This window comes from Pan paniscus, chromosome 11, assembly GCF_029289425.2.
Source record: "Pan paniscus chromosome 11, NHGRI_mPanPan1-v2.0_pri, whole genome shotgun sequence".
In the NCBI taxonomy this organism is placed as follows: Eukaryota; Metazoa; Chordata; class Mammalia; order Primates; family Hominidae; genus Pan; species Pan paniscus.
In genome coordinates, this window is record NC_073260.2 from 47170076 (window position 1) to 47186148 (window position 16073).

At 43.2% G+C, this 16073-nt stretch overlaps 1 protein-coding gene across 2 annotated transcripts in view; it reads left to right on the forward strand.

The window, feature by feature from the left end:
* Positions 1-16073, forward strand: part of IARS1 (isoleucyl-tRNA synthetase 1) — an 83530-nt gene that overhangs the window by 34028 nt on the left and 33429 nt on the right. For both annotated transcript variants that reach the window (XM_003807832.5, XM_003807833.5), the window contains exons 19-27: positions 739-883; positions 2941-3061; positions 6289-6380; positions 7847-7924; positions 8898-9019; positions 9443-9545; positions 9791-9874; positions 12189-12363; positions 14675-14787. In XM_003807832.5, coding sequence (XP_003807880.1) covers positions 739-883; positions 2941-3061; positions 6289-6380; positions 7847-7924; positions 8898-9019; positions 9443-9545; positions 9791-9874; positions 12189-12363; positions 14675-14787 — 1033 coding nt within the window. The remainder of the gene's footprint in view (positions 1-738; positions 884-2940; positions 3062-6288; positions 6381-7846; positions 7925-8897; positions 9020-9442; positions 9546-9790; positions 9875-12188; positions 12364-14674; positions 14788-16073) is intronic.

Here is a 16073-nt window from a genome sequence, read left to right on the forward strand (position 1 = left end):
AAAGCTTTTGGAGAAATTTGAGCCACTGCTTGAGGTAGCTGTAATCATGAAACCACACAGTGTTCAAGTTGAAAGGGACCTAGAGATCTTGTTCAGCATCCCTGTGTCCTAGGCATGAGACCAGTGCCCAGGCCTGTGACTCAGCACCTTCACACAGTACCTCTGTTGACCAGGAGCCATTAGTGAGGCTCTCCCCCAATTCTCCACTGTCTCTTAGACTCACCCTTGGCACTGCTGCCCATTTGGGCTGTGTAATTCTTTGTGGTGGTAGTTCTTTGTAGGATGTTTAGCAGCATCACTAACCTCTGCCCACCAGATGTCAAGACTCTGCTCTGTGAAGGCTCTTCCTTGTGAGTCCCTCTCTCTGCAAGCAGCAGATGCAGGTCGTGTCCGTGGGAAGGACACAGTGGCTCTTGACGAGGACCAGGCCAGCCTTTCTCTTAGTGCTGGTGTACCCCATTGGTCCTGCAGTGAGAGTGGCATAAGATGCATTTCTGTGCTATACAGTGCCATATTTTGGTGTCAGATTATATACGTCTTTTATAATTTGCTAGGTCTCTTATAGAAAGTGAGAGTGAGTTTTGTGAGTTTTAAATTGACCACTCAAAGAGTATTCATAGTTACCCCCTTTTGTAGAAAATAGGACTGATTTTCATCTTGCTCTCTCAGTATGTCGAGTAGTAATAATTGGTTTACTGTCTAAGTACCTTTTCTGTCTAATTTTTCTCCCTCTTCCAGATTATATCTGATTAACTCCCCTGTGGTGAGAGCAGAAAACCTCCGCTTTAAAGAAGAGGGTGTGCGGGACGTCCTTAAGGATGTACTGCTCCCATGGTACAATGCCTATCGCTTCTTAATCCAGAACGTTCTGAGGCTCCAGAAGGTATGGGCTGTAGGGGGCTGCACATGTACCTGTTGTGTCTCCACAGCGCTCCCTTCACCAAGCTGTGAGGTGGAGCTCTGTGTGAGACTTTAGGGCTGCTGTTCTCTGCTGCCTGATGCTGGGGTAACTTAGAGCCATGGGGAGGCCATACATGCAGGTGCGGAAGGTATCTAGGGTCCGGGCTATGCCAAGACCATGGGCCCTAGCCTGCAAAAGAGTTATGTCATATAGTTGTTTAGTTGCCAGTTGTTGTTTTTTTTTTTTTTTGAGGTGGAGTCTCAGTCTTGTCACCCAGACTGGATTGCAGTAGCACGATCTCGGCTCACTGTAACCTCTGCCTCCTGGGTTGAGGCACTGCCTCAGCCTCCCCAGTAGCTGGGATTACAGGCACCCACCACCATGCCTGGCTAATTGTTTTATATTTTTAGTGGAGACTTGGTTTCATCATGTTGGTCAGGCTGGTCTTGAACTCCAGACCTCAGGTGATCCGCCCTTCTTGGCCTCCCAAAAGTGCTGGGATTACAGGCATGAGCCACGGCGCCCAGCTTCGTCAGCCAGTTCTTGGTACCAGAAACACCATGTTGAGTGAGACACCCCTCCCCTTATGGAACCAGTGGAGTGGGAATTGGGAGATACAGTAAAGAGTCAGCAACTTTCAGAGAGAGCACCCAGTGAAGGCGGAGTCACAGGCAAGCTAGGGCTGGCCACTTGAGATGGGTGGTCAGAGAAGGCCCCTCAGTGGGGTGGCATTTGGGCTAATCTGAGAGTGACAGCAGTTCTCGATGGAGTTTTCAGTGGGTTGTTAGGGTCACATATAATAGTTGTGATGTATGTGGAAGTGTACTTCAATGGCAGTTACCTCCACGCCCAGGAGTTACTTTCTCACCTGAGAAGCCCTTGCTCTAGAGCCACCTTCCATGCCCCACAACTGACCATTGTCAGCGTCCATCACCTTCATTGAACATGTTCCTGTATGGGCTTTCAAGACCTGATTTGGGGTCAGAGTTCCGATACTGCACATCTGATCTCCAGCACCTTACAAGTAAAATTGCTTGTAAGTAAATAACTGTTGAATGAAAATGAGATATTATTCCTGCTTGAGCAGTTGAAAAAGCTGGTTGGAAAAATGAACTCTTGTTATCCCACTCCAGCAGGCAGGTCAATTACTTCTGCTCCCCTTGGGCTCTGGTTGTTCTGCTAATGAGGACACATCATGTTCATCTGAGGCTCTCAGAGTAGCCTTTCCCCAGGAATTGAGAAGGGCAGTCATCTTCCCCAGGCTCCCAGCATTCCTCCTCTCTGCAGCCTGCCACCTGTCCTGCATGTGGTTCTCTGCCAAGTAGGGCAAACAGTCCTTGGGCAGGTGCACTCTGCAGGCCTCCACTGGTGTGGGACTCAGGAATACAGGCGGGGTCAAAGCTCCCCACAGCCAGGGCCCATCTGAATATACCAGCAATACACAGACTCCATGATCAGGGCCTTAAACACAGAGGAAGAGTCACATTATCACTGCCCTGCTAGCCTGGTTGTGGTGCTGCCAGAGAAACAAAGCAGGACATGAGTTCTGTTTGTAGAGCAAGGACTTAAGATCAAGGAGGATTTTGCAAAGCAAAAAGAGTGGGATAGAACTTTCTGGGTAAAATGAACAGCCTTAGCATGGAAATTATTTCCCAGTACTCATTTTCAGTTTGTGGACAATCATTCAATCCTAGACAGTTCTACTGTCCTTCCTTCCTGAGGTTTAAAGTAACTAAACCCTACACTTTTCTGACAAGATTTTAGAATATCTCTCAATTCATAATTACTCTTTGGTGCAGAGAAGTAATGTTTTCCTAAACTCTCTTCAGTTTACTCAAAAACATAATAAATTAATTGAGGACTTAATGTGCCACGTTGGTGCTTATCTTGAAAATATTGCTGAAAATCAGAAATTCACATTGCCAGTAGGGTCTGGGATTTTTTCTTTTTGTTTTTGTTTAAGTGATTTAAGAAGTTTATTTCCTCATAGTAACTTTCTTCCCAAGTGTGCCAGTGTTTCATTAATTGTTCCTTCCTAGGAGGAAGAAATAGAATTTCTCTACAATGAGAACACGGTTAGAGAAAGCCCCAACATTACAGACCGGTGGATCCTGTCCTTCATGCAGTCTCTCATTGGCTTCTTTGAGACTGAAATGGCAGGTGAGTCTCTCTTGATCTGTCCTCCCAGGAATAAGGACTATTCTCTTTGTAACTGCCCTTTTGATATTTAATAGTGGAAATATTGAGAGATACAGAAAATTAAATAATTGTTTCCTTTTACCTCTCATATAGTTTTGTTAAGGCTTGTTAATTGTCGTGATATCTTTGTTTCAAGACCCTGGGGACTTCTGGCCTGGTGTGGTGGCTCACGCCTGTAATCCCCAGCATTTTGGGAGAGCAAGGCAGGCAGGTCACCTTAGGTCAGGAGTTCGAGACCAGCCTGGCCAACATGGCGAAACCCTGTCTTTACTAAAAATATATTTAAAAAAAAAAAAAAGTTAGCGGGCCATGGAGGCGGGCGCCTGTAATCCCAGCTATTCAGGAGACTGAGGCAGGAGAATTGCTTGAACCTGGGAGGCAGAGGCTGCAGTGAGTTGAGATTGCACCACTGCCTGGGCAATAAGAGCGAAACTCCATCTTAAAAAAAAAAAAAAAAAGCCCTGGGGAATTCTGTCTTTAGAGGGTGTCCTCGTGGTCTCAACGCTCCACAGAAGAGCTTTAGAGCTGGATAGCCATGGGTTCAGAGCCCAACTCTACCACTTGTTCCCAATCCAGAGAGTTGCCTGAAGTCTGACCGTCAATTTCCTTTTTTTTTTTTATGGGTACATAGTAGATGTATATATTTATGGGGTACAGGAGATATTTTTATATAGGCATACAGTGTGTAATAGTCATATCAGGGTAAATGGGATATCCATCACCTCAAGCATTTATCATATCTTTGTGTTGCAAACATCTCGGTTATACCCTTTTTCTTGTTTTTAAATGTACAAGAAATTATTGTTGACTGAAATCAGCCCATTGTGCCATCAGATGCCACTCTTATTCAGTCTATCTTGACCTTCGGTTTCTTTATCTGCAGAATGCCCAGTAGTGTTTGTAAGACTTAAGTAGAGACGATTTACATAAAGTAGCTGGCAGATGATAGGTACTCAATAAATAATACTTGTTATTAATGCATTTATAACTTATTTTTAGGTCTATTTTCATTACTAAATAGTCCCCTTCTTTTCCAGAAAAAATAGAAAAGTTAGAAGAGCAATAATGAAATGGACATTTTGCTGTTATTTCTATTAACTAACAACAGTGAGTTCGTTGGGTAATTTTACAGAGATTCAAAAAGTACATTATGTTGGCTTCCTTAAGGTTTGAGATAATCACAACTGTAGGTCCAGGTGAGAAATCTAGGACACCTCAGACAGTCAGTTAAAGTGGGTGGACAGAGGCCCTGGGTCACAGTGAGGGCAAAAGAGGGCAAGGCAAATCCACCCTCACAGGGCTCTGCGGTTCCTGCTGCTGTTGGGCAGGAGCAGCGGCCGCCACAGACCTGGGATTCACCATTAGCCTAGATACGGGCACATGCTGCTCCCTGGAGTAGGTGCTGCTGCCCCATTTAGCACAGAAGGAGTGCTACAGGATTTGTCCACTTTGTTAAACATGTAGAAGGATCACGACAGTCCAGCTGTTGCTCAGATAGACACAGATGAAGATGGAAGTGAGTGTGAGGCTGAGTGCTGCCCTGGCGAGGGCAGCACTGGGAGCCCAGCACACTCCCCAGACATGCTCACACCTGTGTCTGCTTTTCCCTCCTGAGTGATACAAGTGGGTGGGAAACGTGGGGATTGTTGCCCGGACCCCCTTCAATATTTGGGCACCAGCTGCCATGACCTCCTGTGAAGCTGGGTCTGGAGATGTGCATTCTGGCTGGAGCCTGGTCTGCCTGGAAACTGGAGATCGGCAGCCACGTTTTGTGGGTCGTGTTTAAGTCCCGGTTCTGCCGGCCTGTCAGCTTCATGTCCTCCACTCCCTCAGGAGCACTGTGGGTGTGAGAGGACCTGCCTCACAGGGTGGTGGTGGCCTGGGTAGTGGCTGCTGCTGCTGCTCCTGTGTGTTGTATGTTTATCCATTGTATGTGGGGTTCTATTTGGGTTCATTTACTCCCTCAGAGTTGAAACCAGAACATAGAAAACCTGAGCTTCCTGGAAGGTAAAAAGTGCCGTGAACCCTAGAAATCATTTAGACAGGTCTCAGTTACTGAAATCACATGTCGAAGAAAGTGTGACCAGCTAACGACTCTGGCCTGGGGCTCAGCCCACTGACATCTGAGTTCTGGTCTTTGTGAAAAGCAGCAGAGAGCAGCTCTGCCCGTTGCAACTTCTCGTCTCTTAGCTTAGACCAGAAGCCTCATTAACACTCCCTGGACTCTTTTCATTATTATAAATTGTATTTGTTTCTAAGTATCGGTCTTATTCTTTTTGTTTTTTGTGTTTGTTTTTATGTAACAAAGAGTATTAATTAAATGGGAGGTGAATGAGAATCCTTAAAATAAGCCTTGCCTCAGACAATTGGCTAAACACCCTTTCTTTCCTACTTGATCTCTGAGTTTCTCAGGGAACGTTTCAAATCCTCATAATTCCTCAAGACCTTCACTACCTCTGATGCTGTTTTTACTCGACTGTTTTAATGTTTAGAAGGCCAGTTCTATTTTATTCATAGCCTGTGCCAGAGTTTCTTAACTGCAGCACTATGGGCAGTTTGGGCCAGGTCATCCTCTGTGGTGGGGCTGTGCTGTGCTTTATAACTGAGCAGCATCTCTGGGTCTACCCATTAGATTCCAGTAGCACCGTGCTACCCTCCAAGTTGTGACAAGCAAAATGTTTCTCCAAACGTTGATAAATGTTTCCCATGGGGTAAAATTGCTTTTGTTTGAGAATCACTGGCCTATGCTGTGCCTCTTAGCATCTGAATTGTGCTTTTTGTCTTTTAGTTGAAGTACAGTGTAATACAATGGAAAGAAGTTGGGCATTGTTGATGCTGTCAAATTGCACAGCTCCGTGTAAATGGCACTTCCTACTGTTGTGTAGTGGGCAGTCTTGGACTTTGAGCCACACATACTGGAGTTTTTGGCTTTTCTCACTGACCAATGGGAATTCGCATGTGGCTCACATGGTGATTTTTTTGTGTGCACCCCTAAACACTCTGACTGCCATGTAGCACATCCTCAACAAACAGTCATTATGTGATTGATTCATTTTGGTTCTTTTCTCCTTAGTAAGTGGAGGCACTTGGATGGAAGGAGCTGCCCCTTCTTTGTCGTATCCAACCCTCTCCCCACCCCAGATGCCTAGTAACCCACTTGCTGCCTGATTGACTTGTCTTACTTTTAGCTTATAGGCTTTATACTGTGGTGCCTCGCCTGGTCAAGTTTGTAGATATTCTGACCAATTGGTATGTTAGAATGAACCGCAGAAGATTAAAGGTAAGTGCAGACTGCTGTTGGGAAAAGCAAAAAGTGTATGAAGTTTGAAAGTAGAAGAAATATGAGAATAGCCAGAAGGAAGAGGAACATTTTCAGTTGCTCTCAGTTTTTGAAGCTTTGTTTTTCTTTTCCTTTTACATTGCATTTTAACTATATTTGTCATTTGAGGGAATAGGGATCTATAAGTTCTAAAAGTCATTTTGCATTATTTTCACAACACAATTATGTACATGTCATATTGGAGGGAGAATGTCAAGGCACAAACAGGACTACACTGAGCAGACCTCTTAAAATTCAAAATAAAATCATGCAAATATTTTATAAAAATACTGGTAGATATGGCATTAATATTGAGAGGGGTACTTCCTTCTACCACAAGGGAGTCAGATATTATTTACTGTGGACAGAACTCCTCTGTAGCTGTTGGGGGTTTAGGATGAGCAGAGCATAGGTCCTGGTCTCAGGACTTAAGCCAGGTACATAAATAACAATGATGCGTAATAGAGAGAGCGAGGTCTCTTTACTGCAGGCCCAATGAAGGCTCCCACTACCCATTAGTCATGTCTTTTTTTTTTTTTTTTTTTTTGAGAAGGAGTTTCACTCTTGTCACCCAGGCTGGAGTGCAGTGGCATGATCTTGGCTCACTACAACCTTTGCCTCCCAGGTTCAAGCAGTTCTCCTGCCTCAACCTCCCCAGTAGCTGGGATTACAAGTGTGCACCACCACGCCTGGCCAATTTTTGTATTTTTGGCAGAGACAGGGTTTCACCATGTTGGCCAGGCTGGTCTCAAACTCCTGACCTCAGGTGATCCACTGGCCTCAGCCTCTCAAAGCACTGGTGTTACAGGTGTGAACCACCGTGCCTGGCCAGTCATGTCTTAAAAGGCATTAATAATAAAAGCCTGCAACACAACTGTAATTTAATTTTTGTGCAGATGTATCTCACACACACGTATCTAGAAGGACATATGCTAAGATGCTTACAGTAGTTGTCTCTGGATAACTTATGATTGAAATTTTTTCATTATCTTTGTTTTTCCTACAATGAATTGGTATTTTTTTAATACACATTATATACTTTTTTAACATAAGAAATCTTATTTAAAGGTACTTTAAAGTTTTTGGTTAGCAACTGTTTTTGTCGGTTGTGGGTAGATCCATTCTACCTTCAGCCTTCGGGTCCTACAGTTAGGCTCTACTTCCCTATTAGCTCGCCTCAGGTGGGGATAGTCAGTGGGACAGCAGGTGCACATCCTGGCCAGGCCTCCTGCACTGCCCTGAAGGGCCACCCTGGTGGCACCGACCGTGGATGGCCTGTGGTCGTGGCTCTTTCTCCTTTCTCTGTCTCGTGTCTTGTCTGTATGCTGCATGTTCTTTGAAGATTGCCTCTTTTTAATAAACTTATTTTTTTAATGATAATCACTTATTTAACAGTTTAATGTTTATGTTTCCTTTTTACTCATTAGGGTGAAAATGGGATGGAGGATTGTGTCATGGCCCTAGAAACCTTGTTTAGTGTTCTGCTTTCTCTTTGCAGACTTATGGTAAGATGATTGGCTTCTTTCTAGTACCCTTTGGCCTATGGGCTGCCTTCGGCACCTACTTGCTGCAGCATCCTCCATTTATATCCATTCTGTATTATTCTGCCAAAAATAGATATAGAAGTTTTATAACACCTTATAGCTCTAGTTCCTTATCAGAAATCTTGTTAGCTTATACATGTTAAGTAAGGACTAAGAAATACTAGATTCTTTCTTACAGTCTCTGGCAGTACAATATATGTCAGGGCCCTTGGCTCTAGAATGAGAATCTACAGTTCAAAGTAAGACATACCTCATCTTAATGTGGATTGCCATAATTGTGAGTAATGGGGGAGGTTCTTCACCTAATACCTGTCTGAGTAAATATATATATATCACAAAAAATACTTTAACTTAGCATTGAGAGGAAAACGTGCAAGTAATTGTTTGATATATGTTCTTATCAGTTCAGATATTAGTTAAATAATATAAAAGTGGAACGGCTCCAACTTTAATTCTTTTTATCCTGTTTCCTTTACTCCATATGTTATAAGGCTCCTATTTATTCCTTAACCAAAGGAAAATCTGCTTTGTACAAGGTGCTGTGCCTGGTGCTCTCCATGCCTGATCTCATCACCTCCATCCTGTGAAGCAGGGGGTATTTTCCCCAGTTTACAGATGAGGTTTCTGAGGTTTGGGACAGTCAGTCTTCTGTGCATATTGACTTGGCTGATACATCATTAGGTGCTCCTGTTTCTATTTTAGACATCCTTCAGAATTCTAGAGGTGCTTTGGGTTTTTGTATCTACAGTCCTGCAGCTATGCTTCAGGGATATGAGGCCATTTCTCATTCACAGGGCATGTTTTGTAACCTCATGCTCATTTTGGTGCCTATTACTGTGTCATTCTCTAACATGTTTAGTTGTTTCTCAGTATAAATGAGATCAGTTGTTGATGACTGCATATAACTGACATGATGTCCTGTGTCTTCATACAGGCTCCCTACACACCTTTTCTCACTGAATTGATGTACCAGAATCTAAAGGTGCTGATTGACCCTGTTTCTGTTCAGGACAAGGACACACTCAGCATTCACTACCTCATGCTGCCCCGTGTTCGGTAGGACTCAAATAGAAATAAGCCTCACCTGTGCCAAGGAGGGGAGAGTTGCTCAAGCATGTGGGGAAGAGGAGGGATTTCCCTGCTCCAGCTCCATCTGTGCCTTGCCTCCTGCCCCAGCTGACATGAACTCCTCAGGCTGCAGGATGGGGCCCACTTTGGTACACGGTAGCAAGGATGCTTGGTGTGGAACCCCTTTGTAGAGCTGTGGCAGGTGGGGTGTGGGCGTGCCCCATGGGGGCTCCTTGGGGAGGTGCCGGGTGCTGAGTGGTAGGCACTGTGCTGCCCTTCCCCAGTGCTTCACCAGGAGGGCCTAGCCACACTTCTCTAGCCTGACCCTCTTCCTCGCTTATGCATGCCTAGTGCCTTCAATTTTCTCCTCTTAAATCTAAACTCTTTCATATTCCTACCTCTACCACTCAGAGAAGAATTGATTGACAAGAAAACAGAGAGTGCAGTATCTCAGATGCAGTCTGTGATTGAACTTGGAAGAGTGATCAGAGACCGAAAAACTATTCCCATAAAGGTTTGAAATTTTACTTCTATTTTACATGGCACAGACCTAAATTAATTAAGTGTTTGGAATGCTTTTTTAATATAGAGAGCTTCCACCAATGGCCTTTTTCCTTTTCTGCAGTGAGGGTGTGAATGACTTAGTACTAGTCCAGCCTGACTAGAGCTTGAGATTCAAATAAACATTTAATATTCCATTTTTCTGCAGTTTTAGAGGACTGGCTGCTGAGTCAACTTTCCCCTCCCTTTTCCTCCTAGTATCCTTTGAAAGAAATTGTGGTTATCCATCAAGATCCAGAAGCTCTTAAAGATATCAAGTCTTTGGAGAAGTATATCATTGAGGTAAGGTAGATGATTTGTCTGTTTTTGGTACAGATAGACTTAGAACATTATTTTGATGAATAATCCTCAAAGTACATACTGACTCTATAATTTATTTTTATTAGTATAGTCATAACAAATGTAATAATCCATATTTTACACTGTGCTTGGAATCAACATAAATTTGTTGTAATTCTTTTAAAAATATTTCAAGATCAATGAATTTCTTTACCTATCATCTATCATCTTCATTCACTTCCCTGAAGTTCTGTTCTTTTCTGTTCTGTCCTTTCCTTTTCCTTTTCCCTTACTTTACTTTTCTTTCTTTTCTTTCGACAGAGTCTCTCACTCTGTCATCCAGGCTAGAGTGCAGTAGTGCCTTACCACAACCTCCACCTCCTGGGTTCAAGCGATTCTCCTGTCTCAGCCTCCCGAGTAGCTGGGATTACACGCGCCCGCCACCATGCCCAACTAACTTTTGTATTTTTAGTAGAGAATGGGGTTTCATCATGTTGGCCAGGTTGGTCTCAAACTCCTGACCTCAAGTGATCTGCCCGCCTCGGCCTCCCAAAGTGCTAGGATTACAGGCATAAGCCACTGTGCCTGGCCTTCTGAAGTACTTTTTGATAACTACCAAAGAAACTTTGTTCCTTCAAATTATGCAAGTGACAAGTACCCTCGCATGTAAAAAGTCGAAGCAATAGCATAGGGAGCCTCTCTCCACCCCATTTCTCCCTGGAGTCTCACTTCCTGGCTGCTTCATAATTTATTTAATTACTGTCCCGTTGTTTGACATTTAGGTTTCTGATTACAAACAAAAGCTTTGTGTGTACATATATGCATATATCAGTGTATGGATATTGGATAGATTCCAGAAGTGGAGTTTTGGGGTCAAAGTTTATAGTGTCAGTTGTCTTCCTAAACATTTTTATTCCATGATATTTTAAAACATCTTTATTCCATGATGTTTTTAAAACGCATATGTTTTACCTCATCTTCTTTGTGATGATAGAAAACAAATATTTTTTAAAATTTCATTGTTTATTCTTTTCACAGGTGATATTTAAAATCATTATTATAGAAAATGTTAATTTCTATATTTGGTTTTCAGTTGCTTGAAAGTTGCAGAGAAATATTAGAAACCAAAAGTTAGATTTTAAATTCTGACATTAGTACCTGTGACTATGCATAAAATAGAATTTTTTTTATTTATTTATTTATTTATTTATTTTTTGTGACAGGGTCTCGCTCTGTCACCCAGGCTGGAGTGCAGTGATGTGATCTTGGCTCACTACAGCCTCCATCTCCTGGGCTCGGGCAATCCTCCCACCTTAGCCTCCCAAGTGGCGGAGATTAGGCATAGTAGTACAGGCTTTTGTAGAGATGGGGTTTCGCCATGTTGCCCGGGCTGGTCTCTAACTCCTGAGCTCAAGTGATCCTCCCACCTCGATCTCCCGAAGTGCTAGGATTACAAGTTTGCGCCACCACACCCAGCTGAAAAATTTTGAAATTAACTCCTTCACTTAAAATGAGATTAATTAATGTAGCTAAATATAATGGCAAAACTAAACATTCCGTATTATTTGCTTCAAGCTGTTCTCATTTTCCCATCCGCTACTGTGCCATCACCATCCCTGCCACATCAGTAATCCTCAGTAGCATGACTGAAGCATGAAGTGTTCTGTTTAACTGATCTTCTGCTTAGTTAATAGTTAACCTTGTGGTACTCTGCAATTGCTTGCACAAAGGTTACCTCTGAGGGATGAGGTTTATATTTCTGGGTCTGGAGTTCTTTTTCTGTTATGCTCAACTGTCTTGATAGATCTTCATAACAAGCATTTTCTTCTTACCATACAAATCACTGGTTTTTAAGCATATTTATAGAATGGTACAACTATCACCATAGTTTTAGAACATTTTCCTCATCCCAGAAAGAAAGCCGGTATTCATTAGCATTCACACACCATTTTCCCCTCAATATCTGACCATTTTCTGGCATCCACGAACCTATTTGCTATCTCTGGATTTGCCTTCTCTGGACATTTCATATAAGTGGAATCATACAATTTGTAATCTTTATGTCTGGTGTGTTTCACCTAGCATAATGTTTCACATTAATTTATGTTGTAGCACATATGAGTGCTTCGGTCCTTCATATTGCCAAATACTCTATTGCATGTGTATGCTGCATTTTGTTTATCCATTCACAGTTGATGGACACTTGAGGTGTTCTTGCTTTCTGGCAGTTAGGAATAATGCTGCTGTGGACCTACATTTTTGTGTGAACATATGTTTTCATTTCTCATTTTTGTTTCCTCTTGTGCATTAACTGTAGGAACTCAATGTTCGAAAAGTTACACTGTCTACAGATAAAAACAAGTATGGCATTCGGCTAAGGGCAGAACCAGATCACATGGTCCTGGGGAAGCGTCTGAAGGGAGCCTTTAAGGCAGTGATGACGTCCATCAAGCAGTTGAGCAGTGAGGAGCTGGAGCAGTTCCAGAAGACTGGTAGGTGTCTACACAGACAAGGGCACCATTTATGTCCTCAGTCTGAGGGATACTTTTTAGGCTACTGTTTGACTTTTAATATCACATCCTTTCCTTTCCTGTCCTGTCATGTCCCGTCGTGTCCTGTCCTTTCCTTTCCTTTCCTTACTCTCTTCTCTTTTCTCTCTTCTCTCTTCTCTTCTCTTTTCTTGACAGAATCTCGCTCTGTCATCCATCCTGGAGCGCAGTGGCGCGGTCTTGGCTCACTGCAACCTCTGCCTCCCAGGTTCAAGTGATTCTCCTACCTCAGCCTCCCAAGTAGCTGGGATTACAGGCACGTAGTACCATGCCTGGCTAATTTTTGTATTTTTGGTAGAAACAGGGTTTCACCATGTTGGCCAGGCTGGTCTCTAACTCCTGACCTCAGGTGATCCACCCGCCTTCGGTCCCCCAAATTGCTGGGATTACAGGTGTGTGCCACTGCACCGGTCCATCCTTTTCTTAAGTAAAATTTTTTTTTCCTATTGATAAAAATGTTTATTATAAATAATTCTTACAGTTTAGAAAGAAAATAGCTGGGCACAGTGGCTCACATCTGTAATCCCAGCATTTTGGGAGGCCCAGATGGATAGATCACTTGAGATCACTACAGGCACATACTACCACACTTAGCCAGATGTGGTGGTATGTGCCTGCCATCCCAGTTACTCTGGAGGCTGAGGTGGGAGGATCCCTGGAGCCTAGGGTGATTTTGTCCTTACTTTCATGGTGCTTGCTGACATTGAAGATTTGGGAAAATAATTATGGTTTTGATAAGTGTTATAAAGGGAAGGTGTAGGGTAACATAAAAACATGTGGGGGTACCTAACCAAATGATGGGATTAGGAAAGGGAAATCAGCCCCATCTTGCCACCCCTATACAGAGCATTTCAGGGTGCCCAGAAATTTGCAGCTCTGCCATGATTAGAATCATACGTGGTCTGAGTGTGGCTGTCTGACATCCTGTAACTATCCTGGGGCACAAGCTGTTTATTGTTACGGCTTCCTCTGAAGTTGAAAATCATAAGCTAGGAGATGTCTTGAGAAGAGAGATTTGAGGATTCATAAATCAGATGGGGGAACTGTCCCTAAGATTCTCCAAATATTTAGATAGAATTAATAAAACATAAGACATTAGCAGCTAAACCTCAAGTTATTACTAATTACTAGTCAACTCAAAATATTAAAATAACAAAGTGTTACAAGCCTTCAAGCCACAAATCTAAATTGTTCACCAGATAGCCAAAGCATCAAAAATTCCTGAGGTGGCTGGGGGTGGTGACTCACGCCTGTAATCCCAGCACTTTGGGAGGCCGAGGCGGGCAGATCACGAAATCAGGAGATTGAGACTGTCCTGGCTAACACGGTGAAACCCCGTCTCTGCTAAAAACACACACACACACACACACACACACACACAAAATTAGCCAGGTGTGGTGGCAGGCGCCTGTAGTTCCAGCTACTCAGGAGACTGAGGCCGGGGAATGGCGTGAACCCAGGAGGCAGAGCTTGCAGTGAGCCGAGATCCTGCCACTGCACTGCAGCCTGGGTGACAAAGCGAGACTCTGCCTCAAAAAAAAAAAAAAAAAAAAAAAATTCCTGGGCTAAACCTTATTTGAAATTGAAAGCCTAGTTTCTGAGTGTACTGTTCTGCACTGATGGAAAACAAGATCATCTTCAGAACACAGAGACAAAGTAAACATAAAAATGACACCCGGGTGCTCAGAGCCCAAGAAGGTCATCATCCGTGACAACAGTGGGCCTCCCTATCAGCGGGGGTGTTATCATCAGCAGCTGTGCACATTTCTGCCTCCCCTGAACAGGCATGATGCTCAGTACTACACACTGCCCGTCTCATTTTAGCCTCACCACACCTTGCTCAGCAGGTAGCAGAACACCATGTCATACAACCAGCAAATAGTGGACCTAAGTTCACTTTCTCTTTAAAGACTGTATTTTCTTCATGACATCCTGCTGCTCTGTGTTTATGGTGAGCATTTGTTGCCTCTTGGTGCCTTCCCTTAGCTTTGTCATGTCTTTGGACCTGAGAGTTTATATAAAACAGTAGATACTGGTGATGACTTAACTGTCTTCAAGGTAGCATAGTGTAATCTAAAGAAAGTTTGTCATGTCTTGGCTACAACCATGACATGAGTCAGAGGGAAATGATCTCTTGAAGCCTCTGTGGCTTTGTTATTGTGAAATTTTAATCAAGAAGGGGCATAATACACGGGTAGTGGGGCAGCTTGAAGAGGAGGGGAAGCTGATTAACAGTGTAGCTGCTTCTCCATAGGGACCATTGTTGTGGAAGGCCATGAATTGCACGATGAAGACATCCGCCTCATGTACACCTTTGATCAGGCCACAGGTGGGACTGCGCAATTTGAAGCACACTCAGATGCTCAGGTATTTTTCTGTTTCCTAGAACATTTCTTTACCAAGAGATGAGAGCATAAGAGGAGAAAGTATTTGCCTATGCCTTTCCTGATAATGTTGACAGCTTGTCTCAGGGTAAAATAAACCAGTTACTTGGTTTAGATTGGCTTTATTAAACTAATATATTATTATGCCCTTAACATATGCATTTGTTTAGTGAATACATAAGTAAGCATTTTGTGATTTCTACATGTCAGTAATTGTCCCAAGTGTGGGGTTGCACAAAAATGAACCCTTCAAGGAATGAGTCAGTCAAGGACACCTGAAATTAAGCCAGTTCTTAGTATTCTACCTGATAAGTTATCTGGTAGAAATAAGTACACAGAGGGCTCCTATCCAAAAATAGGTGTAGGGTGAAAAGTGGTCAGGGAACACTCTTTTAAGAGAATATACGAACTGTTTTAGATTCCAGGATCAATATTTTTTGCCATGTTGGAGAAGAGACTATCTCTTTGCAGTCCTGACCAGACATCCCCAGTCAGCATAGTTGTAAGATCTCGCATGTGGGTTTGGGGATATTGCAGGGGTCCCTCTGTGCTTAGCATACCATGTGCAGGGGAAGGTAGAGCAGCACCTCCATGAAAGGAAGGTCAACCTCCTCAGTCCTTTACCCAGGCGCTTAAGTTAGATGTGTACAGAACTCTACGTGGGAAGACAGTGGCAAGGAGTCGGAGGTATCGTAGCTGGGAAAGAAGGCAGGGAGGAGGTTTCTAAACACTGACAGTGGACAGTTCTTCCTCATTACAGCAGATGTTAGGGGCCTGAAAAGTTGTCCACCTTACAAAAGTGTCATCATGTGATGCTTCTGAGTTTCTTGACATGGCTTACATGTTGTAGTGGCCCTGCACTGACTGGAATTTTGAGTTTATCATCCATTTCACTACCTCTGATGCCTTTGTGAAGTGAGTCATTTCTTAACTTCTCTGTTTACTCAAAGGTAAATGAGATGATGTCTAATGTACAAGTCTTTTGTTGAGTATATTTTACTCTGCAACATGCTGTGTAACAGAAGCGATAGTGTCATTATTGCTACATCATAATCAGCAACCTTCAGAATAGATGAGATAGAAACATTAACCTTAGCAAAAATATGGCAGCTTAAGTCACAGAAAGTTTTGTGGTCCATTGTAGAATTTGTCTTGAGTCGTTCTGACAAACCTGAAGATCACAGGGGTCATGGTATAGGAAAGTCACTTGGAGTTGACTGCGCTGAGGCCGTTGATCCACTTGTTGTGGCCTGAAAAGCTGTGCTGCTC